This window comes from Drosophila persimilis, unplaced genomic scaffold, assembly GCF_003286085.1.
Source record: "Drosophila persimilis strain 14011-0111.01,24,50 unplaced genomic scaffold, DperRS2 tig00000002-arrow-pilon, whole genome shotgun sequence".
NCBI lineage: Eukaryota > Metazoa > Arthropoda > Insecta > Diptera > Drosophilidae > Drosophila > Drosophila persimilis.
In genome coordinates this window covers 6,720,440-6,734,735 of record NW_020825289.1, presented here as the reverse complement: position 1 = coordinate 6,734,735, position 14,296 = coordinate 6,720,440, and the positions used below count along the sequence as shown (strand labels likewise).

The window sequence follows — 14,296 nt, the reverse complement described above, 5'->3', positions numbered from 1 at the left end:
AGAGAATGCCCCAGATCTAATGAGTAAATGAAGAAGCGAACGGAAGAGGACACCTTCCAGGGGACAGAGGACAGAGCAGAGCAGAGCATGGCAGGGCAGGGCAAACAAGTCAAATGATTTATGTTTATATATCCAGAGCTAAGGACACGACACCCAAACGCAAAAGAAAGGACATAAAAACTTAAATAATATCAGGGATAAGAGAGGGCTAAGAGCCAGAACACCTTGCGTGCCTCATGGCCTCTTGTTTGTCTTTTATGATGATTATTTTTCAGTATTTTTACGATTTATATGACGGCAGTCTGCGGACACGAACGGAGGGAGCTCTGTGCCACTGTGGCTCTGTGGCTCTGTGGCACAGCGCACAGAATGCAATTATAGTGCACGCACGGACACCGTTCACAATAAAATGATCATAAAGAGGAATCAACCTCTATATATTAAAGCAAGTCAACTGTGTCGACTGTCAGATGCAGACAGAGCAGGGCACAGGGCGACTGAGCGACAGAGCGACAGAGCGACAGAGCGACTCTCTGTCTTCCTAATTAGATGAGAGTTCTTCTACTAGCTGCACACCGGCGCCCTCGTGCCTGGGTCCCCTTGTTCTCTCTGGTTATGTGGGTAATTAAACTTACAACTTAGTGGCGCTATTGTACCACCCACTCAGTATTTGTATTTGTGTTGCCAGCCTTTTGTGTAAGACCCTCTTCAAGGGGCACTCTGGCACTCTGGCACCACAAAGCCACCTGCCATCCTCTTCACTCCTTTGAAACGACGTGGAGTATCCTTGCCATCATTATGCCGAACGGGTTTCACGCAAACTTTCGGCGCAAGGTGCCCTGGATTTATGGCGGTTACCCACTGCTACATTTCCCTGCCCCACCTGCCCCCAAAACTTGCGGTCCTGTAGAACATAATTCTTGCCGCATAATTGCAGCATTAACAGGGTTAATGGCGCCACTGTCTTGGCATGTTTTTATGAAAATGTTGCCTGTTATGATGAGCAAATGTGTTATAAACAATAACATGAAGTACCCCACGGCCAGGGGGCGGTACAGCTGGATACAGGATACATGTGGCAGGCTATAAGGTTTCTGCAACTGCAGTTGCAGCATAAAGTCTGACTTCGTGACGGCTAAAGTTGTATTGCAATTGTAGTCGTTCAACTAATTAAAAACTTTCACGTGTATTATAAACGATGCGGATATACGTACTGCACGAAGCCAAATATTGGGATGTACAGTGCGTTTAACAACTGTCAGGCGATGGCTGAAGTGTATTGATGCATTTAGTTCAGCCAGTAGGAGAGCCAGCTGCCACTTTTATATATGATAATTAGGTGAAAAACCCAGGGAACTCTTTTTTTAGGTTCAAACTGGTATCCGTCTCCATATTCACGAAACGCACTGCACATCTCTATTAAATGTTTCAGAAACCAAAAAAAATAAAGGAAAGAATCTAGTACCGTTCAGTTTTTCCACATAATTAACATTCAGACAGGCACACACACGGATACGAGCACGTATCCGAGGGGGAGGTCGCACCCGTGTTCGTACCTTTGCCCTCGCCAACACACTCCAGGGCATCCCTTCATCCAGGGGTTAGGCAAACATTGTTGCAGTTATTAAACTAAGATGGGAAGTAGTTCGCTCAGGTCCTGCACCACCACCCAACAGCCACCCCGATGGGTGGCGTATTCAGGGCACACTCTGGGGGCCAGCAAAGGAGTCTCAATATGGACACATAATGGCCAATAAAATGCATGCAATTTCCTAGACTGGCACAACTTTTGACGCTGCATTAACATTTAAATGAGTTTATCTGTGAGTGCGGATCGGGAGAGTGGCTTTTGTGCGGGAAGGGGGGGGCGGAGAATACTAATATTTATGTTATGTCCCGCAAGGGCACTAAAAAGCCATCTGGCCATGGCCCCTGGCTCTCGTCGTGCGGCAGGAACAAAGAGACAACCCCAATGATTCAGACTGATTTATGTGTTTTTGAACTTTCTCGGGTTTTTTCTCGCGTAATTTAATTAATGACACAGGCACGCAACGAAAAGGTGAAGGGGTGGCAGCGGCGGAAAGTCCTCAGAGGCGGGGTCTAGGGTAAGTCAGAACACTCACTTCATATCACTTTGGCGGCATACTACCTGGGCCGAAGATTAATTAGCAGTTGCAACGCACTCGAGGCGCTGGGGGAAACACGACTTGTTTAGGAGCTGAAAACAAATTGCGGCCAATTGCGCAGTCAGAAAAGGTAAGTCGGGGCAGGTCGGCGGTAGGAAAAGGCGGCAAAATGTGGCAAGGGGGAGTGGCATTGGGGAAATCAAGGTAAAGTGCCGCAACTTTGCTTGTTCAGCCCTCCATACTGCTCCACTGCTGCTCCGTCCGGTTTAGGCACTGTTCAAATGTATGCTATGCATACGTGGCCCCAGCTCCAATGTCAGGTGAGCCCAGGGGAAAACACGAATAGCAGGGAAAGCAGGGAAAGTGCTCCAAGGGATATAAAGCAGCATTTGAAGCTGAAAGCACAGTGCTGGCCAGAGTCAGGGCCAGAGCTAGAGATAGTGTGCTCTTACCCCCCATGGCTCCGTGACACATAGCCCCGGGGATAAGCTGGAACGTAAAATGTAGTAGTGCGCTCTTAAAAATTCAAATCATCTAAAAAATATGCAAAAGATTTTCGCAGTGCCACCGCTGCACATTGGCACAGATACAAGAACATGGGAAAATCCACCCTCGACTCACGTTTAGCTTTCATAAATTCTCGCCATAAATATTTATGCTTGCGCTTCGAAATATGTAAAATTGGTAATTGGAAAATTGTTATCATGCGGTGGTAAACCCACTCTAACCCACAGGCACCCACACGCGGAAGGGAGGTGTGGCAATGGCCTGAAGCGGAAATCTAATGTAATTTCAGGTGCATCGTGTGGTGACCCCGACGCGTTTTCGATATTGAATTCCAATTATGCAATGTAATTAAAAATGGTTCAAAGCACAGATCGCTAGATGAATTTTATGTAAATTTCCTGAATAACACGCCTATTCCTCTCTCCCTCTCTTCGCTCTCTCTCCCTTTTCATAGTTTCCCTTGAGGCCTTTCCCGCAAATACATGTGTCGTTACATTCAAATGGAAATGTAATACTTGAAAATGCATTTCAAGCGCTTTCCTTGCTGCTGGGTGGTGGATAGGAAACGGAGAATTCGGGCGTATTTTTCAGCATATTAAACAAGCCAAAAGGTTCAAATGCTCCTGTTAGACATGCTCCTGCGGCCTGTGCTCCTTTTCAGAGCGAGAGAGCTCCTTGCGATGGCTGTCTGGCTGTCAGACCACGTCGACTTCATCGTCTGCTTGACGTCTCATTTTTTCTCCATTTTTTCTTGGCTTTTCACTGGGATCCTTCTACTGCTTCTGCTGCTGCTGCTGCTGCTCCGGCACGTTTTTTCGGCTATTTCTGCTGTTGCTGCTGCTGACGCATGACGTAGGTGTCTAGACTTGCTAATGTTTCCTCTTGCTGCAGTTGCAACAAGCATTGCATCCATTTCCACTGGCTCTTCCGATGAAGACGTAAAATTTCCGCCAGCTGAATTATGTTCATGCTGCCCCAATTGAGCGAGCAGCTTCCTCTGAGAGGAGACTGGGACCAGTTCTGGGATTAGGGCTAGTCCCAGCCAGATCCAAGTGGAATATCTCCCCAGGAGCCCGGTGAGCTTTGTGAGCCCTGTGAGCCCTCTTTAAAAATTGTTGCTCGTCGAGTGCTTAAAGTTTGTCCATGGCTTCCGTCCTTCCCTCTCCTTGGACAGCCACTGACATACTTCTCGTGTAAACCAACTTGTAATATATTCCCACGCCATTTCGTGTCGGGAGTCGCTAGTCGGTAGTGTGCACACAGAGGCTCTATCTATGTGTGAGTGTGTGTGTGTGTTACCACATTTACAGTAAGCAGAGAATTGCACGTTTGTGTTTTTAGATTACGGCATTGTCTGCTTTCCTGTCGGTGTATCTGTGTTTGTATCTCTCTCTGTCTCTCTCTGTCTCTCTCTTTCCCTTTATATCTGTGTCGCTGTGTATCTGTATATGTGTCTGTGTTTGGCTGAGTGAACCTACATGGGACTCAAGTGGCAGTGGCAGCCATGTCTATGGCTTTATTTTTACTATCCATTTCTGTGTCGTCGTCGTCGCTGCCTCCTTTTGGCTCTTTCTATATGTGGATACCCTTCCGGAAAGGGTCATATGACCTTAAAAAAATGTTTGCGCTTCAAAAAAGGCATCAAGCGAACGGGGAATCTGCGAGGGTACATAGATGTTCGATATCCCCAAAAGAAAGCCTCTCTTTCTCTTTGCCTTTTTGTCCTCTACTTTTTATGCAACTGCCATCATAAAATGGCATAAAGAAGAACACACAAAAGAGAGAGAGAGAGAGAGAGAGAGAGAGAGAGAGAGTGTGTAAGAGAGACAGGGGTAGAGACAAAATGAAACCAAAAGCGCAGCGCAGTAAAATGAAGTCTAAAACTAAATCCCACATAAGGTACGAACGTGCTCAACACAAATGCCAGGTACTTACACACACACACACAGTGTGAGGCACAATGGACGGGGCATCCTGTTTACCGTTTACCTTATTGGATTTTTACTGTGAAGCAGCAGCAGCAGCGACAGCGACAGCGGCAGCTATTTGTACTGCCCCATGAACACGAACCGGAGCAACAGAATACACAATGCTGCGCAGTGAGCAAACTTGCCCCAAAGCCAAAGCCAAATTTAAGCCCCTCCGCCAGTAGCAAACTTTGCATATGTCGAAGGAGACATCTACATCTCCATCTCCATCGCTGCAGCCGTCTCTGCATCTCCATCTGCTGGGCGGGCTGGCGCATTCAACTGGAAGCTGTTAAATATCGAACACATATTTATATGCAGGTACAAGGGTACAAGAGACCATTGGCAGTGCCAGGACATTGGTAAATGGCTGGAGATTTGTGCGACAGTGCGACTGCTGCAGAAACAGAGATAAGCTTGATGCATGGCAGCTGGGACTGCGACCCGACTTGGCTTCGGGTAACTCTTCCCCAAAGCTAATGCAAATCCAAATGCATCCAGGCAATATATATCTTTAAGGTACATTGAAGAGAAGAATCGAGGAACGAGCAAAGGAATTGCGAACGTCTTCCCTCTGTTCCGACTGTTATAATTATCTTTTGGAACTGAAAGCCAAAGCCTTTTGTCCTTTTTTGTTTGCACTTCCTTGAAGTCCCCAAAATTCCATAGGTACCTGCAATAATAAGACTCTGGCAAGTGCCTCACCTGTCTAGCCATCACATCAAGGCGCTCTATTGACCCTTCTTCTGTGGGGTGTCCTGGCATTTGTCTTCATAAAATTCCACTGCCCTGGCAGTTCAGTGTACAGAAAAGCAGTTTTCCTTTGCTGTGGCTGGTGGAAAGCCAATCATTGTTAAATTAACGCCATACAAAATTACGCACTCTCTCTCTCACGCTTGTCTCTCGACTCCAGGGACTGTCAGGACTCCCGGACTCCCACTCCGCAGCGGAGTGGCAAGTCAAGCAGCTGAACCGCAACTGAGACGAGAATCAAATAAAAATTAAGTGCTGACTCAGTTCGTCTGGAAAAAAGAAAGAACAAAATGAAACGTAACGTAAGGGAATCAGGGCCCAGAGGAAAAAAAAACACTGTGCGGCATGCAAAGTGGAGATAAGAAAAATTTCTCTACAAACAACAGAAGAGTGTGGGGCAAGGGAAAGGGACTATGGATGGGGGGCTTTCAGTGGGCGTTGCGCGGCATTTATGTGGCCGCAAACACACACACAACACACAACACAATGGAGGACGCAGCAAAACAAAACTGTTGACTGTGCGAACCGCATAGATACGAGTAGAAGAGGCTTCCATATGGAAGGCGGGGAGTGGCAAAGAAAAGTTGGTCCAAAAACTGTGACCATATGGAGAGGCAGGCAGAGCCAGAGACACACACCTGTGTATGTGTTTGAAGGAGACAAGAGAGCAGCTCGCTCTTGGCCTGGCTAAGACAAATGATGTAAAATCCATTTGGCTCCACGAAAAAGAGGGAATATTTTTCATTTACCTGCCCAGGATACAGCTGCCACATTCCCCAGCCCCTGCTCTGTCGTTGCCACTGGAAGTTAAGTATACGTAACGTAAACGCAAATTTAATGCTTGAAAAATTCGCCTAAATGGATCCAAGTGCTACTTGCTTTCTGGCCTTCAGTTTTTCCTCTGACCTGGCTCTGTGGCCGGTTTTATCTATCTCAGCAGATAAATGAAAATCTTCAAAAAAATGAAGTAGCGGTCGGCAGCAGAGCATCGGCTTTTCCTTAGTGCCAGCAAGCAGCAACAGAAGCCGTAACCGAAGCAAGTCTGAGTAGAATTTTGTGTTTATTGAGGCTACTTATCGACTGTACACAGTCAAGTGAGCTTTGGCTTTTGACCACAGGCCCTCCTCTGGCCTATTTAAGGCTTAGGCTTGGCCAGATTGATAACAGAGCCAGGAGGAGAGAAAGAAATAAAGCCATGCAAATATGAAACCACGTTCAACAATTACCAACAAAACCCAAACGGAACTTTAGTGGGGAAAGAGGACCCTGTTTAGCTCCTCTTTTATTTGGTTTATCTGGGCTATAATTTATTCGCTGACGCGTCATATAATCTAGTGAAAAAAGAACCCTTAACCTTTGCCGCTGGCATTTAAATTTAGAGCCCCATTGTGGGGCGTAAATCGATGCTGGTGTGGGGCAAAGCTGCCGCCCTTCAGCTGCGGAAATTTACGATTTAGCCACGTTCAACAAGCCGCATACATTTTTATGGCCAATTAAATTCTATAAGCCAAGCTAACCGTAACGAACGAGAGCGCTCCGAGATCTGTTTTGGCTCCGCCGCCACTTAAAGATTCTCCACTCCCGAACGAGGCATGGCGGAGTATTGATTGGTGGGGCAGCAGCCAAATGTGGTCCCTGGTCAACGTTATGCGAGTGGGGGGTGTATTAAAGTGTGAAGTAATGAATATTAAAATGGCAGTTCCAGGCGCTGCAAGGCCACGAGGACACACAAGGACTCACGCGGCAAAGGGACGCACTTTGACAGAGAGCAAATATTTTGACAGCTGTCAGTTGAAGAAAATGATTTCACATTTTTGCCTTGCCTTTTTTTATGCACCATCTCCTGCCCCATCTTTGGGTTGGAGATGTCTCCACATCGACAACATCAACATCGTGGCAAGTTTCTGTGTGTGTGGCGGGATACCAGGATGTGGGGAGAAGAGGAGCAGGCACATGCCAATGCCAAGCTGATAGACAGGCAGGCAGACCAGGGGCAGAGGGAGAGTCGGAGGCAGAGGGAGACAACGTGCGACTGCCGCCTGACTGCTCTTTTAACACCAATTGCTTTTTAATGCATGCACGTCCTTTCGCTCCCTCGTTGTGTGTGTGTGTGTGTCGTGTGTGTGTTTGTGTGTTTGTGGAGCGTTTAAGCAAGAATGAAAGATATATTGTCGGATCTACTAACCAAAGATACCCCTTACTGGGAAAATTTCTAAAGAATTCTCTTGGAAATTAATCGAAAATAGATGAAAGTATGGGAAAAAATATAGTATCTGTGAGTTTTGTATGGTCGGAGGCTTTTCCTGCCCAACAATATACCCTCAAGCACCACAACTGTAGGGTAGACCAAAAGCAGAGCGAGAGACGAGAGGGAAAAGAAAGAAATTGATTGACATTTTTGGTGAGCAGCAGACATTTCGTCCTATTTTATATGCAAATCAGCAGGATACACACACAGATACACATGCGCATACACAAACAGACTCGCCGAGCAGCGAGAGCAGCCAGAGCAGGCGGCATGTCAATGTCCCTCGTTGACAGGACAATAATAACGTTAAAATGTCGAGCATTTACCGCCTCCTCCATTCTCAGAGAACCAGATACACGAGTATCTGAATGTGTGCAGGTGTGAGTATCTGTGTGGGAGTTGTATCTAATTACAAAAGAGGCTTCGCTTTGCAATCTTTGCCTTGACAGGCAGGAAAATCAGGATACGGCCAGGTGGGCGGCAGAGCGCTCTCGTACACCAGTCTGTACTGAGTTTTCTGAACGAATTCGCACACATCCTTGGGCACGGGATAGATATTTGACAGGCCTGCAGAAGCCCGAAAGGAAATCAGTCACGGAAAACGATCGAAACCAAAGCTAAATCCTACCGTTTTCAAACAGATACTGGCACACGGTGACGCCCACGTCCAAGGCCAAGGAGTGGGCCTCCTTGATGGCGGGATATAAGCTGCCGGCGGCCAGTCGCTCCTCGGAGGTGCTCTTGGCCAGCGTGACGGCCACTTCGGAGTAGACGTCGTCCGGCAGAAAGCGGGCCCGTGCACAAATTGCCCCCAAAGCTATTCCCGGAAACACCAGACAATTGTTGGCCTGCGCGGGTGTGAAGCGCTTGCCATTGAACACCACGGGCGGAAACGGCGATCCCGAACAGAACAGCACTCGACCCTAAGGAAAATCATATGTAGAGCAGAACGGAAAGATCTTTGGCTGTACCTCTGTGAAATTGTAGGCCTGCTCGGCCGTGCACTCGGTCCTGTTGGTGGGGTTTGAGAGCGCAAACACGGCAGGTCGCTCCTGGTGTTTTGCCAATGATCGGAGCACCTGCTCGGAGAAGAGTGCACCCACGCCAGTGGCCCCCAAGAGAATCGAGGGCTTCAGATGGTCCACCGCAGCGGCGAGGTCTTTGATCGGATCCATGGGCTTGGCAAACTTCCTGGCCTGCGCCTCAATCTTTTCCGATGCGCACGTCACGAGACCGTTCTGGTCGAACAGATAAATTTTGCTGGCAGCCTCCTCGGAGGTGAGACCTCGGCTTTTCAGGGCCGTGAGCAGCATATTGGCAATGCCAAGGGCGGCACTCCCTGCTCCGGCAAACAGAAAGACCATGTCCTGCAGCTTCCGTTTGGTCACACGCTCCACGTTGAGCATGCCGGCCAGTCCGGTGGCGCCTGTGCCCTGAACATCGTCGTTGAAGCAGCAGTAGGAGTACTGATACTTCTTCAGGAACTTGATCGCATCGGGCGTGGCAAAGTCCTCGTGGTGGATGAAGGTGTCCGTGCCAAAGGTGTCCACCGCAGCCTCCATGAACTCGTTAACGAAATCCTCGTACTCTGCGCCGCGGACGCGCTTTATCCGCGCTCCCACATAGAGCGGATCGCCGAGCAGCTCCTCGTTGTCGGTGCCCACATCCAGGCAGACGGGCAGCAGCTGATCCGGCGGCACCCCAGCCAAGGCGGTGTACAGGGCAATCTTGCCAATGGATATGCCCATGCCGTTGGCCCCCATGTCGCCTAGCCCCAAGACGCGACCCCCGTCCGTGACGCACATGGCCCGGACATGCTTCGCCTTCCAGTTTGTGAGCACGTCCCTGATGTGGCCCCGGTCGAAAATAGTGATGTACAGGCCATCGGGATACTTGAAGTGCAGCCCGAACGAGGTGATGATCTCCCCCACCGTCGGCGTGTATATGACGGGCAGCACAGCTTCCGTGTAGTCCCTGAGAAAGCGGTAGAACAGCCGCTGGTGCCGCTGCGACAGCGAGTTGATGTACGTGAACTTGCTGATGTTGTCCTTGCGCGCCTGAAAGTTTATCCCCACGGCGTACAGCTGCTCCTCCATGTTGCGTGTCGAGCACGGCCACAGTCCGTGGACGCCCAGACGCTGTCGCTCCTCAATGGTGAAACTCAGGCCCTGAGCGATGGGCGATGGACGATAGGCGTATCAGATTCTGGAGGCTTTCCTTCCACTTTCCCTTTCATTCACTCACCTTGTTCCATCGACCGTCCGTGATGGTGTGCCAATCTGGTCGCACCACGTGACTGCTGGCATCGTTGTGCACCTGCAACATTCGCCCAAGCGGTCTGAGGTGTGAAACTAGCCGAGGCAAAGGACGCAGCTTGGAAAACGTCATTAGATATGTCTTTGAATCTCAACAGAGAATTTTTAATATCGAATACAAAAACCCATTCCCAATGGTGATCGATCTCCAAAAGAAAACGCCTGCTTATATGGAGCATTACAGAGATTAGAAGGAAATCTTGATATCTTTCGGTGGTATGTTGTAGCCTTCGGTGAACGGAACTGTGGGCAGATCCGGGTACTTCCACGGCACCACCAACGAATCTCCATTGCAGAGCTCGTAGAGATTGGCCACAATAAACTCGCACACATTCTCCGGCACTGGATAAACTTGGGCCAAGTCTGGGGGATGATATATGAGAACGGAGACCTCTTTACATAGATCGGATGGAGCTTACCATTGTCAAACAGATATTGGGCCACGGCCACGGCAATGGTGAGGGCCACATCTTTGGCCTCTGTCGCCTTTGGGTAGATCCTGCCGCTCGCCATCGCCTCCTCCTCGGGATAGCCCGCCAAAGTGTGGGCGGCCACCAGGAAGATCTCGTCGGGTATGGTCTTGGCGTAGGCGGCCATCGCCCCCAGTCCAATGCCGGGAAAGGCGAAGCAGTTGTTGGCCTGTCCGGGCGTTAAGCGTTTACCATTGACCGTCACAGGCGGAAAAGGAGACCCCGCCGAGAACAGGGCGCGACCCTATGGAGAGGGGAGGACATTCAAGAGCCCCGAATATAGTCAAATCTACTGAGAATTCACCTCTGTGAAGTTGTAGGCTTGCTCGGCCGTGCACTCCGCCTTGCTGGTGGGATTGGAGAAGGCAAAGATGGCGGGGCGCTCGTTATTGGCGGCCATGCACCGCAGGATCTTCTCCGAGAAGAGTCCCGTCATGCTGGTGGCACCTATCAGGATAGACGGCTTCACCTTCTCCACAACCTCGTCCAAAGCTTTGATGTGGGGCATGTCCTTGACGTACGGTTGAATGGGCGGCGCCACATCCGTTCTGCTCTTCACAATCAGACCATTCTGATCGAATACGTAAATGTTCTTTGCGATTTGCTTCTCGTCCAGCTTTCGGGACTTTAGCTCCTTGACCAGGAGCCCCGCCACGCCCATTGCGGCACTGCCCGCACCGGCGAAGACGATAACGTGTTTGTCCAACTTCTTCTTGGTGACCCGCTCGACGGCCAGGAGGCCGGCCAGTCCCACAGCAGCCGTGCCCTGAATGTCGTCGTTGAAGCAGCAGTATTTGTGCTGGTACCGCTCTATGAGCTTGAAGGCGTTTGGCGTGGCAAAGTCCTCGAAGTGGATGAGGGTTCTGCGACCCCAGGTCTGGACGACAGCCTGCATGAACTCGTCCACGAGCTCATCGTACTTCTTGCCCCTCAGCCGCTTATCTCGCGTCCCAATGTACATGGGATCGGCCAGCAGCTCCTCGTTGTTGGTCCCCACGTCCAGGCAGACGGGCAGCAGGTGGTGCGGCGGCACGCAGCTGAGGGCCGTGTAGAGCTCCAGCTTTCCGACAGTGATGCCCATCCCATTGGCTCCGAGGTCTCCCAGGCCCAGGATGCGTTCGCCATCCGTCACGCACACCGCCTTGATGTCGGGCTCTGGCCAATTTCTCAACACCTCGGCCACATGGCCGCGATCATTCTTGGTCACATACAAGCCCATGGGACCCCGGTATATCATACCGAATATGGTGCAGGCCACGCCCACGGTGGGTGTGTAGATCACGGGCAGCACGTCCTCGAGGTGCTCTGACAGGAAGCGGAAGTACAAGCGCTCGTGCCGCTTTCGCAGGGATCTCAGGTAGCGGTACCGTCCAATTTTCGTGGCACGCGCATGGAAGTTTGCCGCAACGGCGAACACCTGCTCCTGCATGGTGCGGAACGCCGCTGGAAACAGGCCGTGCACCTGCAGGCTCTGCCGCTCTTCAATGGTGAAATTCAGACCCTGTCAACAAAAAAATTAAGGAAGTATTGAATCGAAACAAAAGGATATATACCTTGTTATTTTTGGCGTCCAGAACGGTTGTAACGGGAGGTCGGACGATATCATGGTGGTGTCGACTCTTATTGGCAGTGTTCTGGTTCTGGGACAGATGTAGCCGCTGTTGTACGGCAAAATAGAATTTGGAGAAAGCCATTGCAAAAGAAATCGAAAAATAATTCAAGGGAAATAAACCCAAAACTCTTGGCCAACTTTGCATTCATTTGCATAAGGTTAAAGGCTGAAAAACTTGACTGTGACACAGTCTGTGCCCGAGTATATCATTCATTAGGTATTCTTATGGAAATCACTTTTGTTACTGCTATTGTTGTTCCCAGCCCATTAAGGGTCGTCGTCGTCGTCAATGACCAATGACCGGGACAAAAGGAAAGTGGAGAAGTCAACACAAATGACTCTTAGCGATGCCATCAAAGGATTTGCTTGGGCTTTGCTTCAAATAAAAAAACAAAGTTGTCCTGTCCTGTCCTGTCCTGTCCTGTCCGGCCCGGCCCCGTTCGTCCTTGCCTTTTGTGCGCGGGTGTGCTGGAGTATTTTTGTGTGTTGTTTTACTAATTGTGCCAAATTAGTTGACAACTTAATGTCGTAAAAATTTCAGCTAAATGCCTCAATCTTTTGTTAATGACATTGACAGCGGTGCAACTTTTTGCGACTCACGAACTGGAGCAGGGATCGACTCCACTGCACGGTTGGGGCTGTCTCTTTGTCTCTGTCACTGCCTTTGGGCTGTGTCTGGATCCTGGGCCTCAGCACGTGACATATCTGGGTAGAGGCTACGTGACACTGTCAGTGTCAAATATGCAAGGGCAGGGACAGGAGACAGGGGACAGGGAACAGGACCCTGGGCCAAGGCTTTTGTGTTGTGTGCTTCCTTTTTGGCACTGACTCTCCCCCCAGCCTTCCATAAATTAACTTTGTGTGTGTGCTAAATTATAATAGTTTAATTAGTTGCTGCTTAACTGCTGCTGACAGTTTCATTAAGCTTTAATTAACTTCGGGCTCACTCTCGATTTCTTTAAATCAATGAACCGAATACAGTGCGTATACTTAATGACCCTCTCTCTCCCGTTTGCTCTTTACAGATCACGTCAAAGACTTTAGCTGCGGACCGCTGCACTACAGAACCTTCTATATGGATGAGCGCAACAATGCCCTCTATGTGGGCGCCATGTAAGTGGACAGATTTCCTCCAGAAAATGGGGAAAACCCTCCCTCCCTAGAATAATTAGAAAGTTCCGGTGTGGAAGATGTGATGTGGTGGGTTGAGACGGGCGAGATGGCTGCCTACTTGGTAGCCTCAACGCATTTAGGGGTGCATATTTCATTCATATTTTAGCCAGGGACCAGGGAGCAGAGACCCACGCGGCCACGCTGTCGGCATACATAATTATGAATTAATGCCCGAACGGGTGGAGGGTGCATGGAGCAAAGTGTGGGGCATGGTCTGCAATTTGACAACGGGGCTGGCTCCTCGTCTGCTCATTTGTCTGTGGTAAGTTGAGCAGTGCCGCATTTTAACGGTTGCGGTTGCTAAGGGTTATGGAAAGGGGACGGGGAACCTCTGGAACCTCTGGAGCTGGCAAACAAAGTAACCAAAATTACCACTTGACTCGAATGCCGCTTACCCCAGGAGCAGGAGCAGGAGCAGCCACAGCTGGCAGCACTCGTCGTCGGTGGCGTTGGCATCATCAGCGATTGTTACCCGGGCTCCTAGGACTCACACCCCATCCACCATTCCCCATGCCACGTTGCCCCTTGGCTGGCCATGGAAATGAAGATTAATGGTTTCTGAGTTGTCGGGGGAAAGCGCTACCCAAAAACTCTGCCACCAACTACATAAAACACGCCCTACACTCCACCCCTTTTCCGTCCGAACGTGCGTTCCTTTTGTTTTTTCCCTGGTCGCCGCCAGAAGTTTCTAGTGGCCGGAAAGTGGCGATGCCGCAGCCATTTCCATTTCCACAACCGCTGCCTCTGTCGCTGCCTCTGCCGCTCGAAGTTGAGCCTCTTCTGGAATATGGACACGCAATATTGCGACATTCGACATATCAATCAATCAAGGCACAGTGACTGCAATAAGTACGCTGGCAGGGCTTGACAGGCCGCACAGCAGGTGCATCTACCAGCTTCTGGCTTGGCAATTTTTCAAAATAAAAAGACATTGACATCCGCAACCTCTGCCCCGACCCAGACAGGTGGCAACTGGTGTGGCATTAACCTATCGTCTGGTCGGATGATGCCACGAGTCGGGGATTAGGTCGTGTGTCGTGTGTCGAGTGTCGAATGTGTCCTGTGCTGCGACAAAGTTTGCCTCTTTAATCATTTACCTGACTAATCATTTGTATCTTTTTTCTG

The 14,296-nt window shown here is 49.8% G+C and overlaps 3 protein-coding genes across 4 annotated transcripts in view; 1 reads left to right on the top strand and 2 right to left on the bottom strand.

Annotated features, from left to right (window-relative positions):
* LOC6589944 (semaphorin-2A) overlaps nucleotides 1-14,296 on the top strand; it is a 45,031-nt gene that overhangs the window by 22,422 nt on the left and 8,313 nt on the right. Inside the window, exon 3 of the mRNA XM_026986364.1 lies at nucleotides 13,024-13,111. Coding sequence (XP_026842165.1) covers nucleotides 13,024-13,111 — 88 coding nt within the window. The remainder of the gene's footprint in view (nucleotides 1-13,023; nucleotides 13,112-14,296) is intronic.
* On the bottom strand, nucleotides 7,755-10,004 carry LOC6589946 (NADP-dependent malic enzyme). The gene is made up of 4 exons (XM_002015938.2): nucleotides 9,846-10,004; nucleotides 8,573-9,769; nucleotides 8,230-8,524; nucleotides 7,755-8,168 (listed from the first exon to the last, which is right to left on the bottom strand). Exons 1-4 carry the CDS (start codon nucleotides 9,987-9,989, stop codon nucleotides 8,011-8,013), a joined length of 1,794 nt encoding a protein of 597 aa, XP_002015974.1. The 5' UTR covers nucleotides 9,990-10,004; the 3' UTR covers nucleotides 7,755-8,010.
* On the bottom strand, nucleotides 9,996-14,295 carry LOC6589945 (NADP-dependent malic enzyme). 2 transcript variants are annotated; one of them, XM_026986363.1, is made up of 5 exons: nucleotides 14,269-14,295; nucleotides 11,940-12,044; nucleotides 10,691-11,887; nucleotides 10,336-10,630; nucleotides 9,996-10,279 (listed from the first exon to the last, which is right to left on the bottom strand). In XM_026986363.1, the coding sequence occupies exons 1-5, from the start codon at nucleotides 14,278-14,280 to the stop codon at nucleotides 10,104-10,106; spliced, it is 1,785 nt and encodes a 594-aa protein (XP_026842164.1). In that variant the 5' UTR covers nucleotides 14,281-14,295; the 3' UTR covers nucleotides 9,996-10,103. The 2 variants fall into 2 exon arrangements, with proteins under 2 accessions (XP_026842164.1, XP_002015973.1); XM_002015937.2 differs by lacking the exon at nucleotides 14,269-14,295 and having other exon boundaries at nucleotides 11,940-12,081.

Coding starts and splice junctions, on each gene's coding strand:
- LOC6589946 (XM_002015938.2), bottom strand. CDS start 9,989: ATGACGTTTTCCAAGCTGCGTCCTTTGCCTCGGCTAGTTTCACACCTC. Junction 9,770..9,845: donor CGGACGGTCGATGGAACAAG/GTGAGTGAATGA, acceptor CCCATCGCTCAG/GGCCTGAGTTTCACCATTGA. Junction 8,169..8,229: donor CCAGTATCTGTTTGAAAACG/GTAGGATTTAGC, acceptor GGGCTTCTGCAG/GCCTGTCAAATATCTATCCC.
- LOC6589945 (XM_002015937.2), bottom strand. CDS start 12,080: ATGGCTTTCTCCAAATTCTATTTTGCCGTACAACAGCGGCTACATCTG. Junction 10,631..10,690: donor AAGCCTACAACTTCACAGAG/GTGAATTCTCAG, acceptor CCCTCTCCATAG/GGTCGCGCCCTGTTCTCGGC. Junction 10,280..10,335: donor CCAATATCTGTTTGACAATG/GTAAGCTCCATC, acceptor ATCATCCCCCAG/ACTTGGCCCAAGTTTATCCA.